The sequence below is a fragment of the Microcaecilia unicolor genome, chromosome 8 (assembly GCF_901765095.1).
Source record: "Microcaecilia unicolor chromosome 8, aMicUni1.1, whole genome shotgun sequence".
Lineage (NCBI taxonomy): Eukaryota > Metazoa > Chordata > Amphibia > Gymnophiona > Siphonopidae > Microcaecilia > Microcaecilia unicolor.
Window position 1 is genome coordinate 115676529 of NC_044038.1, and position 16885 is coordinate 115693413.

Genomic DNA, 16885 nt, shown 5'->3' on the forward strand with positions numbered 1-16885 from the left:
TCCCCCAGAGCCAGGGGGGGATGGAGGTCCGCTGGAATGCCGGTCCCCCCCTCACAATCCCCCCCCCCCCAGGTTCAGGGAGGGCTGGAGATCCGGTGGGTATCCAGCCCCCCCCAACTCCCCTCAACAAACAGTCCCTGGTGGCCTAGTGGGCGACCAACCAACCCCCCCCCCCCTCCCAGCGACAGCGGGGGCGGTCCCCTCTGACGATCCTACCCCCAAGGTTCAGGGAAGGCTGGAGACCCGTTGGTCTCCAGTCCCCCCAACCCCCCAGCAAAGGGTCCCTGGTGGTCCAGTGATCAATCTGCCCCCTCCGTCCCCCACCCCACCCCCCTACCTTGTGGGTTGGAGGGTAGCCTGCCTCCCATCTCTTCCTGCGATGCTGCAAAATGGCAGCGCCCAGCTCTGCCCAGTGCATCCCAGGATACACTGGGCAGGCCTGGGCGCCGCCATTTTGCGACGTCACAGGAAGAGGAGGGAGGCAGGCTACCCTCCCTCCTCCAATCCACAAGGTAGGGGGGTAGGGGGGTGGGTGGGAGCAGATTGATCACTGGACTACCAGGGACCCTTTGCTGGGGGATTAGCAGGGGCTGGAGACCCATCGGATCTCCACCCCTCCATGAACCTGGGGGGTGGGGGACCGGTGGTCCAGTGGACCTCCAGCCCCCCTGTCGCTGGGGGGGGGGGGGTGGTTAGTCCCCCACAAGGCCACCAGGGACTGTTTGTTGAGGAGAGTTAGGGGGACTGGAGACCCATCGGATCTCCAGCCCTCCCTGAACCGGGGGGGAGGGGGAGGAGGAGAGAAATCATTGGGGGGGACTGGAGGTCCACCAGACCTCCAGCTCCTGTTGCTCGGGGCAGGGGTAGTTGGGGCCTGGTGGTCCCATGGACCTCCAGCCCCTGTGTTTGACAGGTTTGGGCTTTTGACAGCCCAGACCTGTCAAACAAGCGCGGGAGGACTGTGCTGAGCGCATGCTCAGGCACAATTCTCCCACACTTCTACCCCATGATCAGAGATAATTGTGTGCTTAAATTTGCATGCAATTATCTCTGATCATCCTATATAATAATTCTCACCTCCAACAAGATGTGCTTGGGACCGTGCCTGCCGGAAGTGGTCTGCTAGGCAGGCACGCACTGACCTCAGTTACAGACAATTTGGCAAAGCAAAACAATCTGAGTGCTGGCCATTAGGACACAGGGTTGATAGGAGAGTTTTAAAAGACTGAAGGAACCGAAAGTGTTAAATGGGGGGAGGGGGGGAGTTCTGAACGACTGAAAGACATGAACATTTGGGAAAGGAAAACAATCTGAATGCTGGCCATTAGGACACAGGGTAGATAGGAGAGTTTTAAAAGACTGAAGGAAACGAAAGTGTTAAACTGGAGAAGTGGGGGGGGGGGGGGGGGGGAGTTGTGAATGACTGAAAGACATGCAAATTTAGGACAGCACAACAATCTCAATGCTGGCCATTAGCACACAGGGTACATAGGAGAGTTTTAAAAGACTGAAGGAACCAAAAGTGTTCGGGGGGGGGGGGGGGGGGGGGGGCAAGTTCTGAATGAATGAAAGAAATGAAAATTTATGAGAGGAACACAATCTGAATGCTGGGCATTTGTACACAGGGTAGATAAGACACTTTTTTTTTTAAATGAAGGACGTGAAAGTATTACATCTTGGGGGAGGGGTGAGGAGGAAAGCGGTGGGGTATCCGGATACTGGGCATTAGGGCCACGGGGGTACATAGACTTTTGAAAGCCTTAAGGAACCCAAAGTGTGGGAAGGAGGAGGAAAAGGAGTGGAGGGAACGGGGTGAGGGGCATTAGGGACAGGGGAGGGGGCCCTGTCACACACACACTGTCACACAGACAGTCTCACTCTGTCACACACCCGCACATTCACTCTGGCTCTCTCTCTCAAACATACACACTCCCAGGAAAACCTTGCTAGCACCCGTTTCATTCGTTCCAGAAACGGGCCTTTTTTACTAGTAGGTCTAATAACGGCCCACGCTATTCAGGCACTATTTGGAACAGCGCAGGGTTTTGATCATCTGTTTGTTAGGGACTTTGTTATCAAGTTCCTTGACTCTTGAATCCCAAATTGAATTTTTAACCAATAGTTTTCAGTTTTGGCACAGTATAAGACATCACAAGAACAAAATATAAAAAAACCACTGCCGGATCCTGATGTATTTGGGATCAGAAGGGCGGCATACATCAAGATCCTGGTGTATTTTTGATCAGAAGGGCCACATACTGCCGGATCCTGGTCTATTTGCGATCGCATGGGCCACAAACAGCAGGATCCTTGTTTATTTCGCTCAGAAGGGCGAAATAGACCAGAATCCTGCTGTCTGGTGGAAATGAAAATGGTAATGGAATTCAAACATGCGTGGGATAAGCATAAAGGAATCCTGTGCCTAAGGAATGGATCCTCAGGAGCTTAGTCAAGATCGGGAGGCGGGGCTGGTGCTGGGCAGACTTATACGGTCTGTGCCAGAGCCGGTGGTTGGGAGGAGGAGCTGGTGGTTGGGCAGACTTATACGGTCTGTGCCCTGAAGAGCACAGGTACAAATCAAAGTAGGGTATACACAAAAAGCAGCAAATATGAGTTATCTTGTTGGGCAGAATGGATGGACCGTGTAGGTCTTTTTCTGCCGTCATCTACTATGTTACTATTTGGAATCAGAACGGTGGCATACCTCTAGATCCTGGTGTATGTTTGATCTGCAGGGCCGCATACTGCCGGATTCTGGTCTATTTTTGATTTCAAGGGCCACATACAGCAGGATCCTGATATATTTGGCTCAGAAGGGCGAAACAGACCAGGATCCTGGTGTATTTGGCATCAGAAGGGCCGCATACATCAATATCCTGGTTTATTTTTGATCAGAAGGGCCACATACTGCAGGATCCTGGTCTATTTTCGATTTCAAGGGCCACATAATGCAGGATCGTAATATATTTGGCCTTTCTGATCAAAAAATGTTCTCCGATTTGTTTTAAATTTACTACATTGTAGCTTCATCGCATGCCCCCTAGTCCTAGTATTTTTGGAAAGTGTGAACAGACGCTTCACATCTACCTGGTCAACTCCACTCATTATTTTATAGACCTCTACAACGCAGATGCAGCAACTAATAGGCTTGCTTGCTTTGTTTTGTGTGAATGGCAATGACGACTGCGCGGGGGAGTGGAAACAGAGATGGACCAAATTGGCTTCCTTGGTTACAGTGGACTAGATAGGCTCACTTCCACTCCTGGCTATTAAACCCCCTTGCAGCAGCTCATAGGTTTGCGTGCAGTGATTTGAGTGTATGGGAATGACGGCTGCGAAGGGGAGTGGAAGAAACCGAGATTGGCTTCCTATCTTACAGTGGACTACATAGGCTCACTTCCACTCAAGTCTATTGCACCTCTTTGTTTAACTAAAAGATTTGTGTAGCGCTGGGTTATGGCTGGTGATCGCTGCATACTGTTAGCAGTAGCGGCCGTCAAAACAATGACGCGCTCCGGGTTTTAAGGTCCTACACTACCTCTAGAGAGCGACATTACATAACATTGTAACTACAATACACAGACCTGACCCGGAAACCTGTAGAATCCGAACACGCACGCAGATGAAGTGACCCAAGAACGTTAATGAATGCAAAACTCGGTTTTGAGAACCAGGGAAACTTACCTTCAAGATCTCACGACCCCTCACACGCAGCAATATATGCCTGCTCTCCAGTCTGCACTCAATTTCTCGAGCCATAGTACCGATAGGAACATTAACTTCTATGAAAACGTCTTCCATAGTCTGGTACCACTGGCCCCAAACCGTCTGGCAGGGAACCACCCCGCTCCGCTCCTCAAAGTGCGCAGACATGATTAGTGTTATTATTACTAGAAAACAGCCGGAAACCATACAACCTTCCTTATTACAAACAGATGCGATGCAGAACTCTGCGCATGCGCACTACCAGCACCAGTTATCTTTTTTTTCCTCCAAGGAGGTTAATGCTTTTTTTTTTTTTTTTTTTTTTTTCAAATCCAGGTCACATGACTCCTCGAAGTCGCCATCTTTGTTTCGGTAATGCGTTATCCATGCCAAACGCACGATAAAGCAATATATAAAAACCGAGCAAACAGGATCATCGTTCCCAAATTTCTTAGTTCTTACGTTCATTGTTCCACACTTCCACTGACTAACCGTATCCGGCGTTGTTGCAGGTTCGTTTTGGTGACGGGAACTTCCGGTCAGAGCTCAGTTTAGCAGATTGGCTGTGTCTTGCGGAGGAGGTGGTGCAAAGCCGATGATGAGCGGCGTTTGAATTTTGAGGTGTGGTTAGGTCAGGTGGCGGGCGGCGCGGAGGAGTTGATTGTTGAGAGGGATCCTGCTGTGGTGCTGTATCGTTTTTTACTTTTTGCCTTGTTGAGAATAGTAGTTCTACTACGGGCGGTGGATTGGAGATAAAGAGGGGAAGAAAAGCACTTTAGATTATTTTCTGGTCATGTCCTTTCCTAGGGCACCATTGAAACGCTTCAATGAGCACACAGGTAATCGGAGGAAGGTTTTTTTCACTTTTCGGTTAAGAGCGAGTTTCTTGTATTTCTGCTTCTACAAATAATAGCGTTCTTTGATGACTTGGTATAGGTAGCAGACCCAACCATTTGATAGAACTATGTGGTTGTTTAGGGTGCCAATTTTTTTTTGGAAGGGGGGGGGGAGTCACAATAAATGTTAGTTTTTGTCAAAACAAGTCAGTAGATCTTGATAGCCACGTAGACTCAAAAGAACTGCCTTTTTACGCGTTCCAAAATACTAGGACTAGAGGTCATGCGATGAAGGTACAATGTAGTAAATTTAAAACGAATCGGAGAAAATGTTTCTTCACTCAACGTGTAATTGAGTCATTCCTGTCAAGTGGACCAGGGGTCCCCACCTCACCATCTCAGATTTTGATGAAATTTGGTACATAGTTTCTTTATGATAAACTAAGCTGTGCAAAATTTTAGTTCAAAAGACTAAAAATTGGAGGTTCTTGGGGACCTCAAGTAAAGGTTTGCAAAATGTCGCCTGAGCAAAAATGACATTTTGGGCCAACTTCCAGAAGCTGTAAAACTGGAAGTTTTAGTAGTACAAGGGGGGTATTTGGAGAACCTGCACTACTTTTAGGGCTTAATGAACTGGCAAAACCCCATGTTCCTAGTCCTCTTACTTTTTGAATTGTTTAGGCTCAAACTTTGCCAAAAAAACGACAAAAATCAATTTACAGCGATGTTGAGGCTGCTGTAGTTTCTAAACTAGTTGGCTGTTCAGCTCCAGTATACCCAGTGCAAAATAAGACAGCAGATGTAAATTCTCAAATTGGACATATTCCAAACACAAATGAAAATAAAATGATTTTTTCTACCTTTGTTGTCTGGTGATTTTGTTTTTCTATCCATATTGGTCCTAGTCGCTGATTCTGCTGCTCTCTATCTGTTCTCTTAACTCCGTTTCCAGGGCTTCCTTTCCATTTATTTCTTTACTTTCCTCCTTTCTTCTTCATTTCTTTTCCTCCATCCATGTCCAGCAACTCTCCTCTCCCCTCCATCCACAAATGTCCAGCAACCCTCCTCTCTCGCCTGCCCTCCCCTCCAGCCTCCCTCCCACCCAGCACCAGGCCTCCCTTCCTCCCAAGCACCAGGCCATGCACCCACCCAGGCCTCCCACCCAAGCCTCCCTCCCACCCAGCACCAGGCCATGCACCCACCCAGCACTCCCACCCAAGCACCAGGCCTCCCACCCAAGCACCCAGCCACCTAAGCCTCCCTCCCACCCAGCACCAGGCCATCCACCCACCCAGCACTCCCACCCAAGCACCAGGCAAGCCACCAGGCCTCACGTCCCTCCCACCCGACGTGCACCAGGGCACCCTCCCTCCCATCCGGCGTCAAGCATTCCTCCCTTCCTCCCACCCGGCACCAGTCCGCCATCCCTCCCTCCGAACCCGAAGAAATTTAAAAGTCTTCCCTTGTCCGAATAGGCAACGTCAGCATCAGCAGTGAAAAGCGTGCTGCTGGTTCGGCGCGTTTTCAGCCTTCCATCTCTCAAGCTCTCTGTTCCCGCCCTAACAGGAAATGAGGGCGGGACCAGAGAGCTTGAGAGACGGAAGGCTGAAGACGCGCCGAACCAGCAGCACGCTTTTCGCTGCTACTGCCGCTTACTCAGACAAGGGAAGACTTTTACATTTCTTCGGGTTCGGAGGGAGGGATGGGTGCCGGGTGGAAGGGAGGGAGGAATACTTGATGCTGGGTGGGAGGGAGGGCTGAAAGTCTTGGGTGAGGCGACCGGCGGCTCCGCATGCCCTCTCTGGCACGCGTGCCATAGGTTCACCATCACTGCCCTAGACGCTTCAGTCTTTCATCATAGGGGAGTCGTCCCATCCCCTTTATCATTTTCACCACCCTTCTCTGTACCTTTTCTAACATTCTATAATATACTGGGTGATTTTACATTCAATATCGTTGAAATCATCTGCACTTGCTACCAACTTTGTCTAATAAACCGCTTTTCCTATTTTTATTACATTTGAGCCTTGTGTCTGTTTCTTTCAGTATAAGTACATATACAAGTGCCATTCTGGGAAAGACCAAAGGTCCATCAAGCCCAGCATCCGGTTTCTAACAGTGGCCAATCCAGATCACAAATACCTGGCAACATCCCAAAAAAGTACAAAACATTTTATACTGCTTATCCCAGAAATAGTGGATTTTCCCCAAGTCCATTTAATATTGGTCTATGGACTTTTCCTATGGAAAACCGTCCAAACCTTTTTTGAACTCGGCAAATTAACCGCCTTTACCACATTCTCTGGCAACAAATTCCAGAGTTTAATGAGTCATTCCGTGTCAAGTGGACCAATTTTAAAGGTCGTCCCCACCTCACCATCTCAGATTTTGATGAAATTTGGTACATAGTTTCTTTATGATAAAAAAAACTAAGCTGTACAAAATTTTAGTTCAAAAGACTAAAAATTGGAGGTTCTAGGGGACCTCAAGTAAAGGGTTGCAAAATGTCGCCTGAGCAAAAATGACATTTTGGGCCAACTTCCAGAAGCTGTAAAACTGGAAGTTTTAGTAGTACAAGGGGGGTATTTGGAGAACCTGCACTACTTTTAGGGCTTAATGAACTGGCAAAACCCCATGTTCCTAGTCCTCTTACTTTTTGAATGGTTTAGGCTCAAACTTTGCCAAAAAAACGACAAAAATCAATTTACAGCGATGTTGAGGCTGCTGTAGTTTCTAAACTAGTTGGCCTTTCAGGTAGATTTTTGGTAGGTGTACTAAATGCACGGCTGTAATGAGGCATTCCAATTTGCAGCACTTTCCTTCAAGTGGTTGAAAAATTATAAGCGTTCAAAGTTGGTATAAAAAGCATTTTTGCCCATTTTGGGCTATCTTTGATGCCCTTGATCTCCAGTGGGACAGCTTCAATATTCTTTCTTTTAGCACCATTAGAAAGAGCAGATTTCCTTCTATCAGAATATGTAGTTTTCAATTTGGAGTCTCTCCATATAAGGATTGCAAAAAAAGTGTTTTTTGGCCAGTATTGTTCAATGATAGATGAAACGGATATAGGGCCCATCGATGTTTCTAATTGCTGTATAAGTCACTCAGTTGCTTTAAGCATGCGTTGGTCCATGGTGGCTACGCCACTACCAATTCAATAGGAAGTGGCAACCTCATCGCCAAGAGGTCACGCCCGATAGCCAGGCAAGTCCAGCCACTTGGCACAGGTTCCCAAGCCTGAAGGTGGGCATCTTAGTTGAGGTTCCCAAGCCTCATTTGGTTGTTGCCTAGTTTCTCAAGCCTAATGGGGGTGTCTTAATGGTTCCCAAGTAAAACCTCAGTGCTGAAGTGACAAGAATTTTTCACTGATAAGTTTCACTGCTGTTTCTGGAAATGTATACTGTCGTCCAAGTGCTGTAGTTGCTGGTACTGGAAGAACTGCTAGAATATGCTGTTCAGAAATCCAACAAGAATCTCTTCTGCTAGGCCAATGAAATGATCGTGCAGGCCCGCATGGATGCATAAAGTTGACCAAGGCATCATGTTCTTCAAATGATGTCACAGACATTGCCAATCCACCATTTGTTGTCATAAACACAGGCAACACTGCCCAGGCTGAAGTTGAGACACGTCAGGTACACTCACTGGGTCATCTGACTGACAGTTTGACAACAAATGAGGAGGAATCATTTGACACTCTACTGACTGAAATTTGGTTCAAGTCAATGGGAATAAACTGGTGATTTTCACGAGTTCCAGCAACTGTGGAAGCTTTACTGAATCTTTCCTCTTGTGCAGATCTTGAAGATTCAATTTCATCCTTGGAAAAAAAAATGAACTTGATTTTATTTAATTTTTGATCACAAAATTCAAACAAGCCTTGTGCTGTAAGAATTTGGCTATTTTTAGGTCGTTGCAAACTAGCCTGAGCAGCTAGTCGCTTTGTTGTACCACCTATGGCATCACATGGTGACTTGCCATGGCTTGTGCCAAAGAAATTCCACTGTGCACTTATTCCAAATTCTGTTTGATGATAGCACAAGTTGGAAAAGTTTTTGAAGTTCTTGTATTGTGCAGCTGAGCCATCACTAAAGTATGTTACATATTTTATTTCTTCAATTTTGCTTTTCAAGAACGCGATTAATTTTTCCAAGAATGCATGTACAGCAACTGCATCATGCCGCAAGCTGTCACTTATTATGCAAACACTTATGCACTGAATTTCACTTGAAGCATCACGGAAGTACCTTTCGAGGTAACCTTCTCTTTGGGAGAGGACCTAGAATAGATTGTTATAGACTTGGGCGACTCTAGACTCAGAGGCTTCCTGAAGACAGACCCAAGCCCTAATCGAGGGTGTGGTCTGTTAGGCTCCACCTTCGGAGCTCGCCGGTACTAGCTGGGCAGGTTGACTCCTCGTGCCCACTCTTTCAGCAGTGTTCTTCCTTTCCTTTTGAAGGGACAAGTGGCCTTCAGGGGCTCTATCTCGTTAGGGAGCAGGCGGGCGCTCTATCCAATGATGGGGTGCTGGTCTACTCTTTGGTGCCCAGCTTTGGTGTTTCTATGAAATGTAAAAAAACAAAAAAAAAACTCCCCAAATCAGTGGGTCTTGAATATTGTCCGAAAAGGTCCCAAGCTGGAGTTCGCTTCTCCTGGGCACAAGGTGTTTCTGAAGTTCTGTTGTGCTGCGGCCTCCAAACGGACGATGGTCCGGGATACACTACGGACTCTGCCGGTTCTGGGGCGGTGGTTTCTGTGTCCCCACCAGAAGTACATTCGGGAAGATTGTGGTTTTCTTCATGGTCCCTCTTTAAGGGACTTCTGTTTGCCTCACTTTCTTTCTACAGGAAGTGAATCTGTGTCTCTCCATTCAACTTTTTCGTAGAGAGACTTTAAAATCTGTCATTTCGGCGGTATAGCCAGGTTTTTGCTAGGTTTTTGTGGAGCTACTTCTATTTAGCATTCTGCCAGGCACTTCTCTGCTGGGAAGCGTTTCTGCTCTTTCCTCTGTGGCCCACTCTTTTGCGGTTTCTCCGATTGGCCGTTCTGGGAGTCTTAGTTCCAGGCTCTGCTTTTCAGCATGGCTATGACCTCGCACACCATTTTCTAGGTGTTGGGGTGTTGTGGCTTTCTCCACAAGGGCGGTTTCTGGGTGCACTCTGTTCTACTCAGCTGCCGAGAGTCAGTTTGCCTCTCCTTGGGCTGGATGGTCACCCTTCATATGAGCCACCGAGGACGGAGGTGTCTAGCTTCTGACTCAGTGGTGCAGCTGCTCATGGCATTGTCCTCGGATCTGGCACTTGTCACGTTTTAGACTCTGTGGTGGCCTTGTTGGAGGTAAGGCCATGGACTGTGCTCACGGCGACTTCTACAGATCTCGCGTCTATGCTGGAAGTCACCTATGTCCCTGGAATGTCAGTGGCATCTTCCGCGGCTGTTCTCGACACGGCTGTGCATTGACTGGTGGCTCCGCAATTCTTCCCTGTGGAAGAGGGTACCTTGGCGCCTCTCCGGTGGTTGGTGGTTGTCACGGATACAAGCTTTTCAGGTTAGAGAGTCCTTTGCATCCATTTTTTGCCTCTGGGGCGGTGTATGGCACAGGGAACGGTATGGCTGTTCTCCCTCTTGGATCTGCTTTTTGGTACTGTTCGTCTTCTAGCCTTTCTGGACACATTGTAGCCCAGGCGGTGTTTGTGCCGTCGGAAGAAGTAGACGGCGGTGGCTTCTTCTTTGACAGGGTCAGTCAGGCCCTGGCCTTCTGGGTGTGTCCGCCCCCTTGGGGGGGGGGGGCAGAGGACCTTGTGTTCCGTTTCTCCACGGCCCACTTTGCGGGCTTTTTCTACAGTGTGCTCTCCTTTTCTGCCGTCTTCTGGTTTTGGTGGAATAGTTATTCCACACCAGAGCTTCTTCAGTTGGCCTCAGGTAGAGAGCTCCGGAGGTAATTTTGATGCGGTCCTGGTTGGACATCGATGTGCCTTCTGGCATTGGATTGAGGGCGGTTCAGCAGGGCTGGTTATTCAGCTGCTTCTTTAGCCGGAGGATGTTCTTCGCTTAATGTTTCCTGCGTGGCTGAGTTCTTTCGGATTGCTCGTCACCGAGGTTGGATCATTCTGTTAGTTCCAGATTGGCCTCGGAGCCCTTGATATGCGGATCTGGTGCGGCTCGTGGTGATGCCTCCATTTCTGATTCCGTTTAGCTCCGGGCTCATCCTTCAGTCCTACAGAGTGAAGGATGTCTCTCGGTTTGGTCTTATGGCCTGTTTTTTTTTTTTTTTTTTTTAGTTCTTTGGACACAGTGATTTCTGCTCTTTGTGAGCTTGTATGCGGCCCTCTTCTACCACGTAGTTTCAGGTGTAATGAATTTTTGAGGCATGGTTTCGGCCCTCGCGTTGTCCCCATTATGGGTGTCTGTTCTTCTGCAGAACGGGTTGCAGAAGGGCCTGGCCTCTAATTCGCTTCGGTAGCTTGCTTCTAGGAGAGAGTTTCGGACTTTTCTCTGGTTTCTCACCTGAATGTGGTGCATTTCATGCAGAGTGCTTTGCTCTTCTGCTACGGTCTTGTTCGGCCTTAAATTTCGTTCTTGTCCTCTGGCTTTGGGCTCCTTTGCACAGCCGTGTTGAACTGTTTTTTTTTTTTTTTTTTTTTTTTTTGCCATTTGCTGAGCCTGGAGTGACCTTGCATTCAGTTCCTCCTTTTTTTTCCTGCTGTGGTTTGGCTTTTCTTTATCAGCCTCTTTTTTTTTCTGCCCTCCTTTCGGGAGAGAGATTTTCACACGGAGTACGCAGCGCTTTGTTTTCTGGATGTTTGGAGGTTTTCCAACATTCACAGATGTTGCATGTTTTTCAGCGTCATATCTTCTCTTTGTCTTTATCACTTTATCAGATTTTCTTTTTCTTGTTGGATTGCAGATTCTTTGTTTCTTTGTTTCTGTGGATGTTTTCAAAGGTTGCATCCTGGTGGCGTTGCAGGCTCATTCCATGAGGTTGCTGTCTACCTCTTGGGAGGAACAGGTGAGCTTTCACTATTCAGATGCTCCCTTTGCAGCAGCGGTTCTCTCTCTGGATGCGGTGACTTCCCACCCTAACTGGGGATTGCTGTGGTGCATCCCACCAGTTCCTGGATTAATCTGCTGCATACGCTAAGGAAGGTAAAATTATGCCTTACCTGCTGATAATTTTCTTTCCTTTACTAGCAGCAGATGAATCCAGGATCCCGCACTCTTATCCGCAATTTTCTCCTGTCTGTCCTTGTTGTGGTTTTTAGCTTCAAAAAAAAAAAAAAAAAAAGAGAACAGAAACCACTGAAGGGGAGTCCATCACTGTGGTTGTTTCTCTACGTTGGACTGACGAGTTTCTGTTGTGTTTGGTTGGTGAGGAAGTCTTCCTTGTTTCTTGTTTGATTTTGCTTGGTGATGAGACATGTACTGAAGTGAAGGAGGAGTGCAGCAGCCTCACTCTCAGTATTCTCTCTATCTCAGCAGGTGGATGGACATACCCTGTGCAGCTCTCAGGATGGTGCTTGCTCCTGGCCTGTTCCTTCAGGTCTAGTTGAGCTGGGGGTCTTGGTTTTCTTTGCCTGCCTGTTGGGGCTACACCTGGTGGGGGCCAGGTCCCCCCCCCCCTCTTCACTGCTGTTTGTCCATCTATCTGGTTCCAGTCTGGAAGTTTTCTCTCCTACCTCTTTAAAAAAAACAACAAAAAAACAAACAAACTTCAGGGCAAACTTTGCCAGTGAATGTCTGGGTATGTTGAGCGTTAGCTCTTCTGTTCCTGGTCTGTGGTTTTCACATTTCTCCTAAAACTGTAAGTGCCTTTATTCTGATAGTGTAGTCCATGGAATAGTCAGTGACTGCCACCCGTTGGGATTTCCGGTGAGCAGTTTCAGGACCTTGGCCTGTCCTTATCACTAACTATAGCTGGCTTCCCTCCTTTGCTTTTGTCCCCGGGTTCTTCCTTAGGACCGGCGGAGGAGCCATGGCAGGTCTTGAATAGGCTCTGTGCCTGCTGGTTAGCAGCCATCTTGCTCCTTTTGCGCCATTTTTAGGATGGTGGCCGTTTGCTGCTTACACGAAAAAAAGAAGCAGAAAAAAGGGGGGGCGCGGGTTGGCGATTGCTGATTATCCCTGTCAGACCCCTGCCCCCTGCAGCGCTCACTGCTCCGGTGGCACAAGTTTCTTTTCTACATGCCGGTCTGACCCCTTGCCCTGCTTCGTTTCTGCAGCGTTCAGTTGCTCCAGCAGCAGTGTGCTCTCGAAGTTGTTGGTAGCATGTTTGAGACCGGAGCTTTCCTGGGGAAGCATTTGTCCTCCCTTCCACACTAGCGTGGTGCAAGCTTCCTTGCCTTTGCTTAAAAAAAAAAAAGACTCTGTAGTGAGTCATGCCATGTGGTTCTTGCAGCACTGGTTTCTGCTGAGTTTACAGAGTTCTGGTGCACAAGCCTTGCGTCTGTACCGTCAGCTGGCTGGGTTGGAGTAAGTGGAGGCTTCAGCTGGTGCTTATGGCTGTTGAGTATCGGTATCTTCTGCCTGACTTTGATCTTCAGTCAGCAGGATGATTTTTGCACTTATGGGGGTGTTTCTTCACTTATTTTGACTTTCATTTCTATGGATTTTTTTGTTGGAGTTGCCAGTTTGCTGCTTAGTCAGCAAATTCTCTTAGGCGGGAAACTTTGTTGGCAGTCGCCATTACAATTTTAGTTCAGTGCTTTGCTTGCCTTACCTGGCGTCAGGTGAGCTATCCGCTCTTCACACTGTTTTGTAAAAAAAAAAAAAAAAAGAACCAGAACGCACATTCTGGCATGTCCTTTCCTGAGTCTGCCTGCAGTTTCTCTATTTCCTGCGTCTCAGGTTTTTACCGGAGCAGTAGCAAACTGCGGGTTTTGTATTAAGTACTTCAAGGCAACACCTTGTGGTAATGGGAACAGCTCTTTAGCCTAGCATTGTCTCTGGCTTACCTCCAGTGTTGGGCGTTCTTTCTATCTTGCAGGTTTGCTGTTTCTTGCATTCTGGTTCGTGCATGACCAGGTTTGCCCTGGCTAGTGTTGGAAGTGGTGATTTGCTTTTTGTTGTCTCTGGGAGAGGTAGCTTTCTGCTGTTTCCTGCATTCTGCTTCGTGCGTGGCCAGGTTTGCCCTGGCTAGTGTCAGAAGTGGTTATTTGCTTTTTGTTGTCTCTGGGAGAGCTAGCTTTCCTAGTTACCATTGACACTTTAACATTCCAGATGAGTTCTGAATCTCATTGGGACATTTGCATTGAGTTTTCAAAGGCCTCATTAACCTGTCTTTTCCTGCAGCCATGTCGGTTTGCTGGCTTTCTCTGGTGCACATTCCACTGTAGCCTTTTCTAGTACTGAGTGATCTTGCATCCTTTCTGTATTACAGTACCTTCTGCAGGTTCTTTAATCTGATTATCCCTTGTCTGTCAGGATGTGACTTCATTTTTGGCTGGGTCACATCTCAGGGACAGGACGATTTTTTTTCTTTAAACCTTTAAATTGCAATGTTTTCCCTTGGGAATTGCATTTTGCAGTCTCGTGAGCTGCACATCAGTGCTCTTTTGCTTACTGAGTGCCCTGAAACAATTGCAGTCTTCTTTGACAGTGTTACCTTTGCTTGTTGCTTATGGGGCAGGTCCTTTGGATTTCAGCTCCCTTTTTGTTTTTCCCCTGAGACTGCTGTCCTTGTCTTTGTGCATGAGTTTGGCAGGGCATTGCTACTAGCATTCAGTTTGCTTCCAGGACTAGTATGTGGTCTCTTTACATTGCAGCTTGCTTTTCTCCCGAGTGGCATTCTTAAACTCTAGGGGACTGTCAGCCGGTCTCAGATCAAGTATGTAGCCCTGGGGGCTGACGATTTATCATGTCAGGACTGTCATCCTAGCTTCATTCTGGATGATCTGCCATTCTGTCTCTGGGTTGACATCTTATTTTCTTGCAGAAGTTGCCATCTTATGGTAGTCTGGAATACACATACTGCCCTCTGGCAGGACTGTTGTCATCTTATGTTCTTTCAGAATGGACTTCGGTCACCTGGCAGGACTGTTGCCATCTTATGTTCGTTCAGAATGAACATTCCATCCTCTGGTAGGACTATTGCTATCTTTGTTTGTTCAGAATGGACATCCAGTCCTCTGGCAGAGCTATTGCCATCTTATCTTCATCCAGAATGGACATTCTTTCCCCTGGTAGGATTGTGGCCATATTATGTTCGGAATGGACATCCTTTCATCTGGCGGAACTACCATATGGTCTCTCATAGGGCAGGCATGTTGCCTCTTTTCAAGATTGTCATGTTACTTTTTTTGCAGGATTAGCATGTTGCCTCTTTTCAAGATTGTCATGTTACTTTTTTTGCAGGATTAGCATGTTGCCTCTTTACAGGATTGACATGTTGCCTTTTGCAGGGCTGATATACTGGGTTTCTTTCCAGTTAGGTTATTTTGTTCCTGCATGTTTGACTCATCTTCTTAAAGACTAAGGAATACCCTAGTGAACAGTGCAGTGGACTGTCATCCGTGAGGCTCAGGTTCTGTCCCCACTCTGGCTCTATTCGTCCTACCTCCTATCAGGGTTGACATCCGGTCTTCGACGGCACTGCCATCTGGTTTATTCCATTGCTGGCGTCCGTTTTCTTCCAGGGGTGTCATTTGTTTGGACCTACCTTCTGGCAAGCCCTTTAACATACCATCCCATTCTGACATGGCGGCCTTCTTTTCAGGTCTGGCATTTCAATCAGGCATTTGGATCTCAGGTGGGTAACCCTTATGTTATCTTGAGGAGATACCAGGGTGCCTTCTGGGGCTGTCATCTTTCCTTTTGTTTTATGGGGCTTGTGTTTTCCTTAGTGCAGTGGACTTTGATCCTGGGGAACTGAATTTGATTCCCACTGCAGCTCCTTGTGACTCTGGGCAAGTCACTTAACCCTCCATTGCCCCTGGTACAAAATAAGTACCTGAATATATGTAAACCGCTTTGAATGTAGTTGCAAAAACCTCAGAAAGGCAGTATATCATGTCCCATTTCTCCTTCCTTTATAGGCCTTGGGGTTTTTTCTCTAGAGGAACATTGCCCTATCTAGCCTCCTTACTTTTCTCTTACTCAGACTGGGGTACGGTCTCAGTCTGGAACAGGCATCTGGCCTTTGTAAGCAGGACAGCATCCTTTGTAGTTGCAGTATTCTCTTCTCAGCTATCAGGCTCTGTGCCTTAGCGACATAATGTCTTTCTATGGTCTGGCAATCTTTTCATCTTTCTAATCTATAGGACCTTTCTATGCCACAGTATCACAGAGTGGACATGTCATCTGGCACATTCGTCATCTTTGGATTGCTCTTTGAAGATGGATAGGTCTGACGTAGACCCTATCTTGTATGAGGTTGTCTGTGGGAGTTCTTTCCCTTTTTATTTGACTCCACTTTGGATGCCCTATCTATCTCTCTACTTGGCGATAACTGTCTTTCTGGCCTATCTACTGGTGACCTGCTGCTGGCATTCTCAGCTGCTTGGGCTACGCCGCTTTCTTCTCTGTACTACCTGCTGGTAGTCGATGATGGTGGTCACAGTTTTTTGGATACGGTGTCCTCTATGCTTGAGCCAACCGGCTTGCTTGGGACTGCTAGCCTGGAGTGGATGATGTCACTATCTGCCTCCTTTCAGGGGGTTGTACTTAAGGGTTTCCTACCTTGATTCTTGCACCCTATTTTAAGTACTCTAGTTTGTTTAGGGCTTCCTAGTTTCCATCTGGGTGTGCAGGCCAGGCAGGATGGTAGTTCTGCGGATCCTGGGCTGAGAATTTCCAGACGCTGAACGTTTGGCTGGTGTCTGGAATTCCACCGCCTTAACTCTTACCCTTGTGGGGAACCTTGAGCCTTGGGTTTTTCTATATTTTCTCTTGTCCCTTTTCTGGGCATCTGTCTTTCAGCTTGACATCTTGGTGATTCTCACCCTTGGTTTATCTTTTCATGCTCCATTCTCCCAGCATTTCTGCCTGGCCTAGCTGCCCTTGCAGGGCAGCAGCAGCCATGGTTTCCTTGGTTTTTATTTCTCCCTTTCTTTCCCTAGATTTGCATTTCCTTGCACTGGGCTATGAGCTAGATAGCCTTCCTTTGTCCCTTTTGCTATAGTCAGTGGACATACACTGCTTCTGTTCTTGGGCTCTGCTCTGTTGTGGCTATGATCTGTGTGGGTTTGAGCATTCTTCCCCTGTTTCCAAGTTTCCTTCTTCTCATGGCTTTCTTCTTGTCTTGCCAAGAGGTCTTGTTGCACCTACCCTCCTGGGTTGCTATTAACTTCTGTGGTCTCCATGGACCAACCTGTGTTAGCTGGTGGATCTTACTTTGCTGCAGCTCCCAT

The 16885-nt window shown here is 47.5% G+C and overlaps 2 protein-coding genes across 3 annotated transcripts in view; one reads left to right on the plus strand and one right to left on the minus strand.

Annotated features, from left to right (window-relative positions):
- The window catches only part of NUDCD2 (NudC domain containing 2), an 87498-nt gene extending 83515 nt beyond the window's left edge, over positions 1-3983 (minus strand). Inside the window, exon 1 of the mRNA XM_030213535.1 lies at positions 3685-3983. Within this exon, the coding sequence (XP_030069395.1) occupies positions 3685-3912 (228 nt within the window). The 5' untranslated portion in view covers positions 3913-3983. The remainder of the gene's footprint in view (positions 1-3684) is intronic.
- A 384-nt stretch (positions 3984-4367) lies between these two features.
- HMMR (hyaluronan mediated motility receptor) overlaps positions 4368-16885 on the plus strand; it is a 731570-nt gene continuing 719052 nt past the window's right edge. For both annotated transcript variants that reach the window (XM_030213533.1, XM_030213534.1), the window contains exon 1: positions 4368-4544. In XM_030213533.1, the coding sequence (XP_030069393.1) occupies positions 4499-4544 (46 nt within the window). In that variant the 5' untranslated portion in view covers positions 4368-4498. The remainder of the gene's footprint in view (positions 4545-16885) is intronic.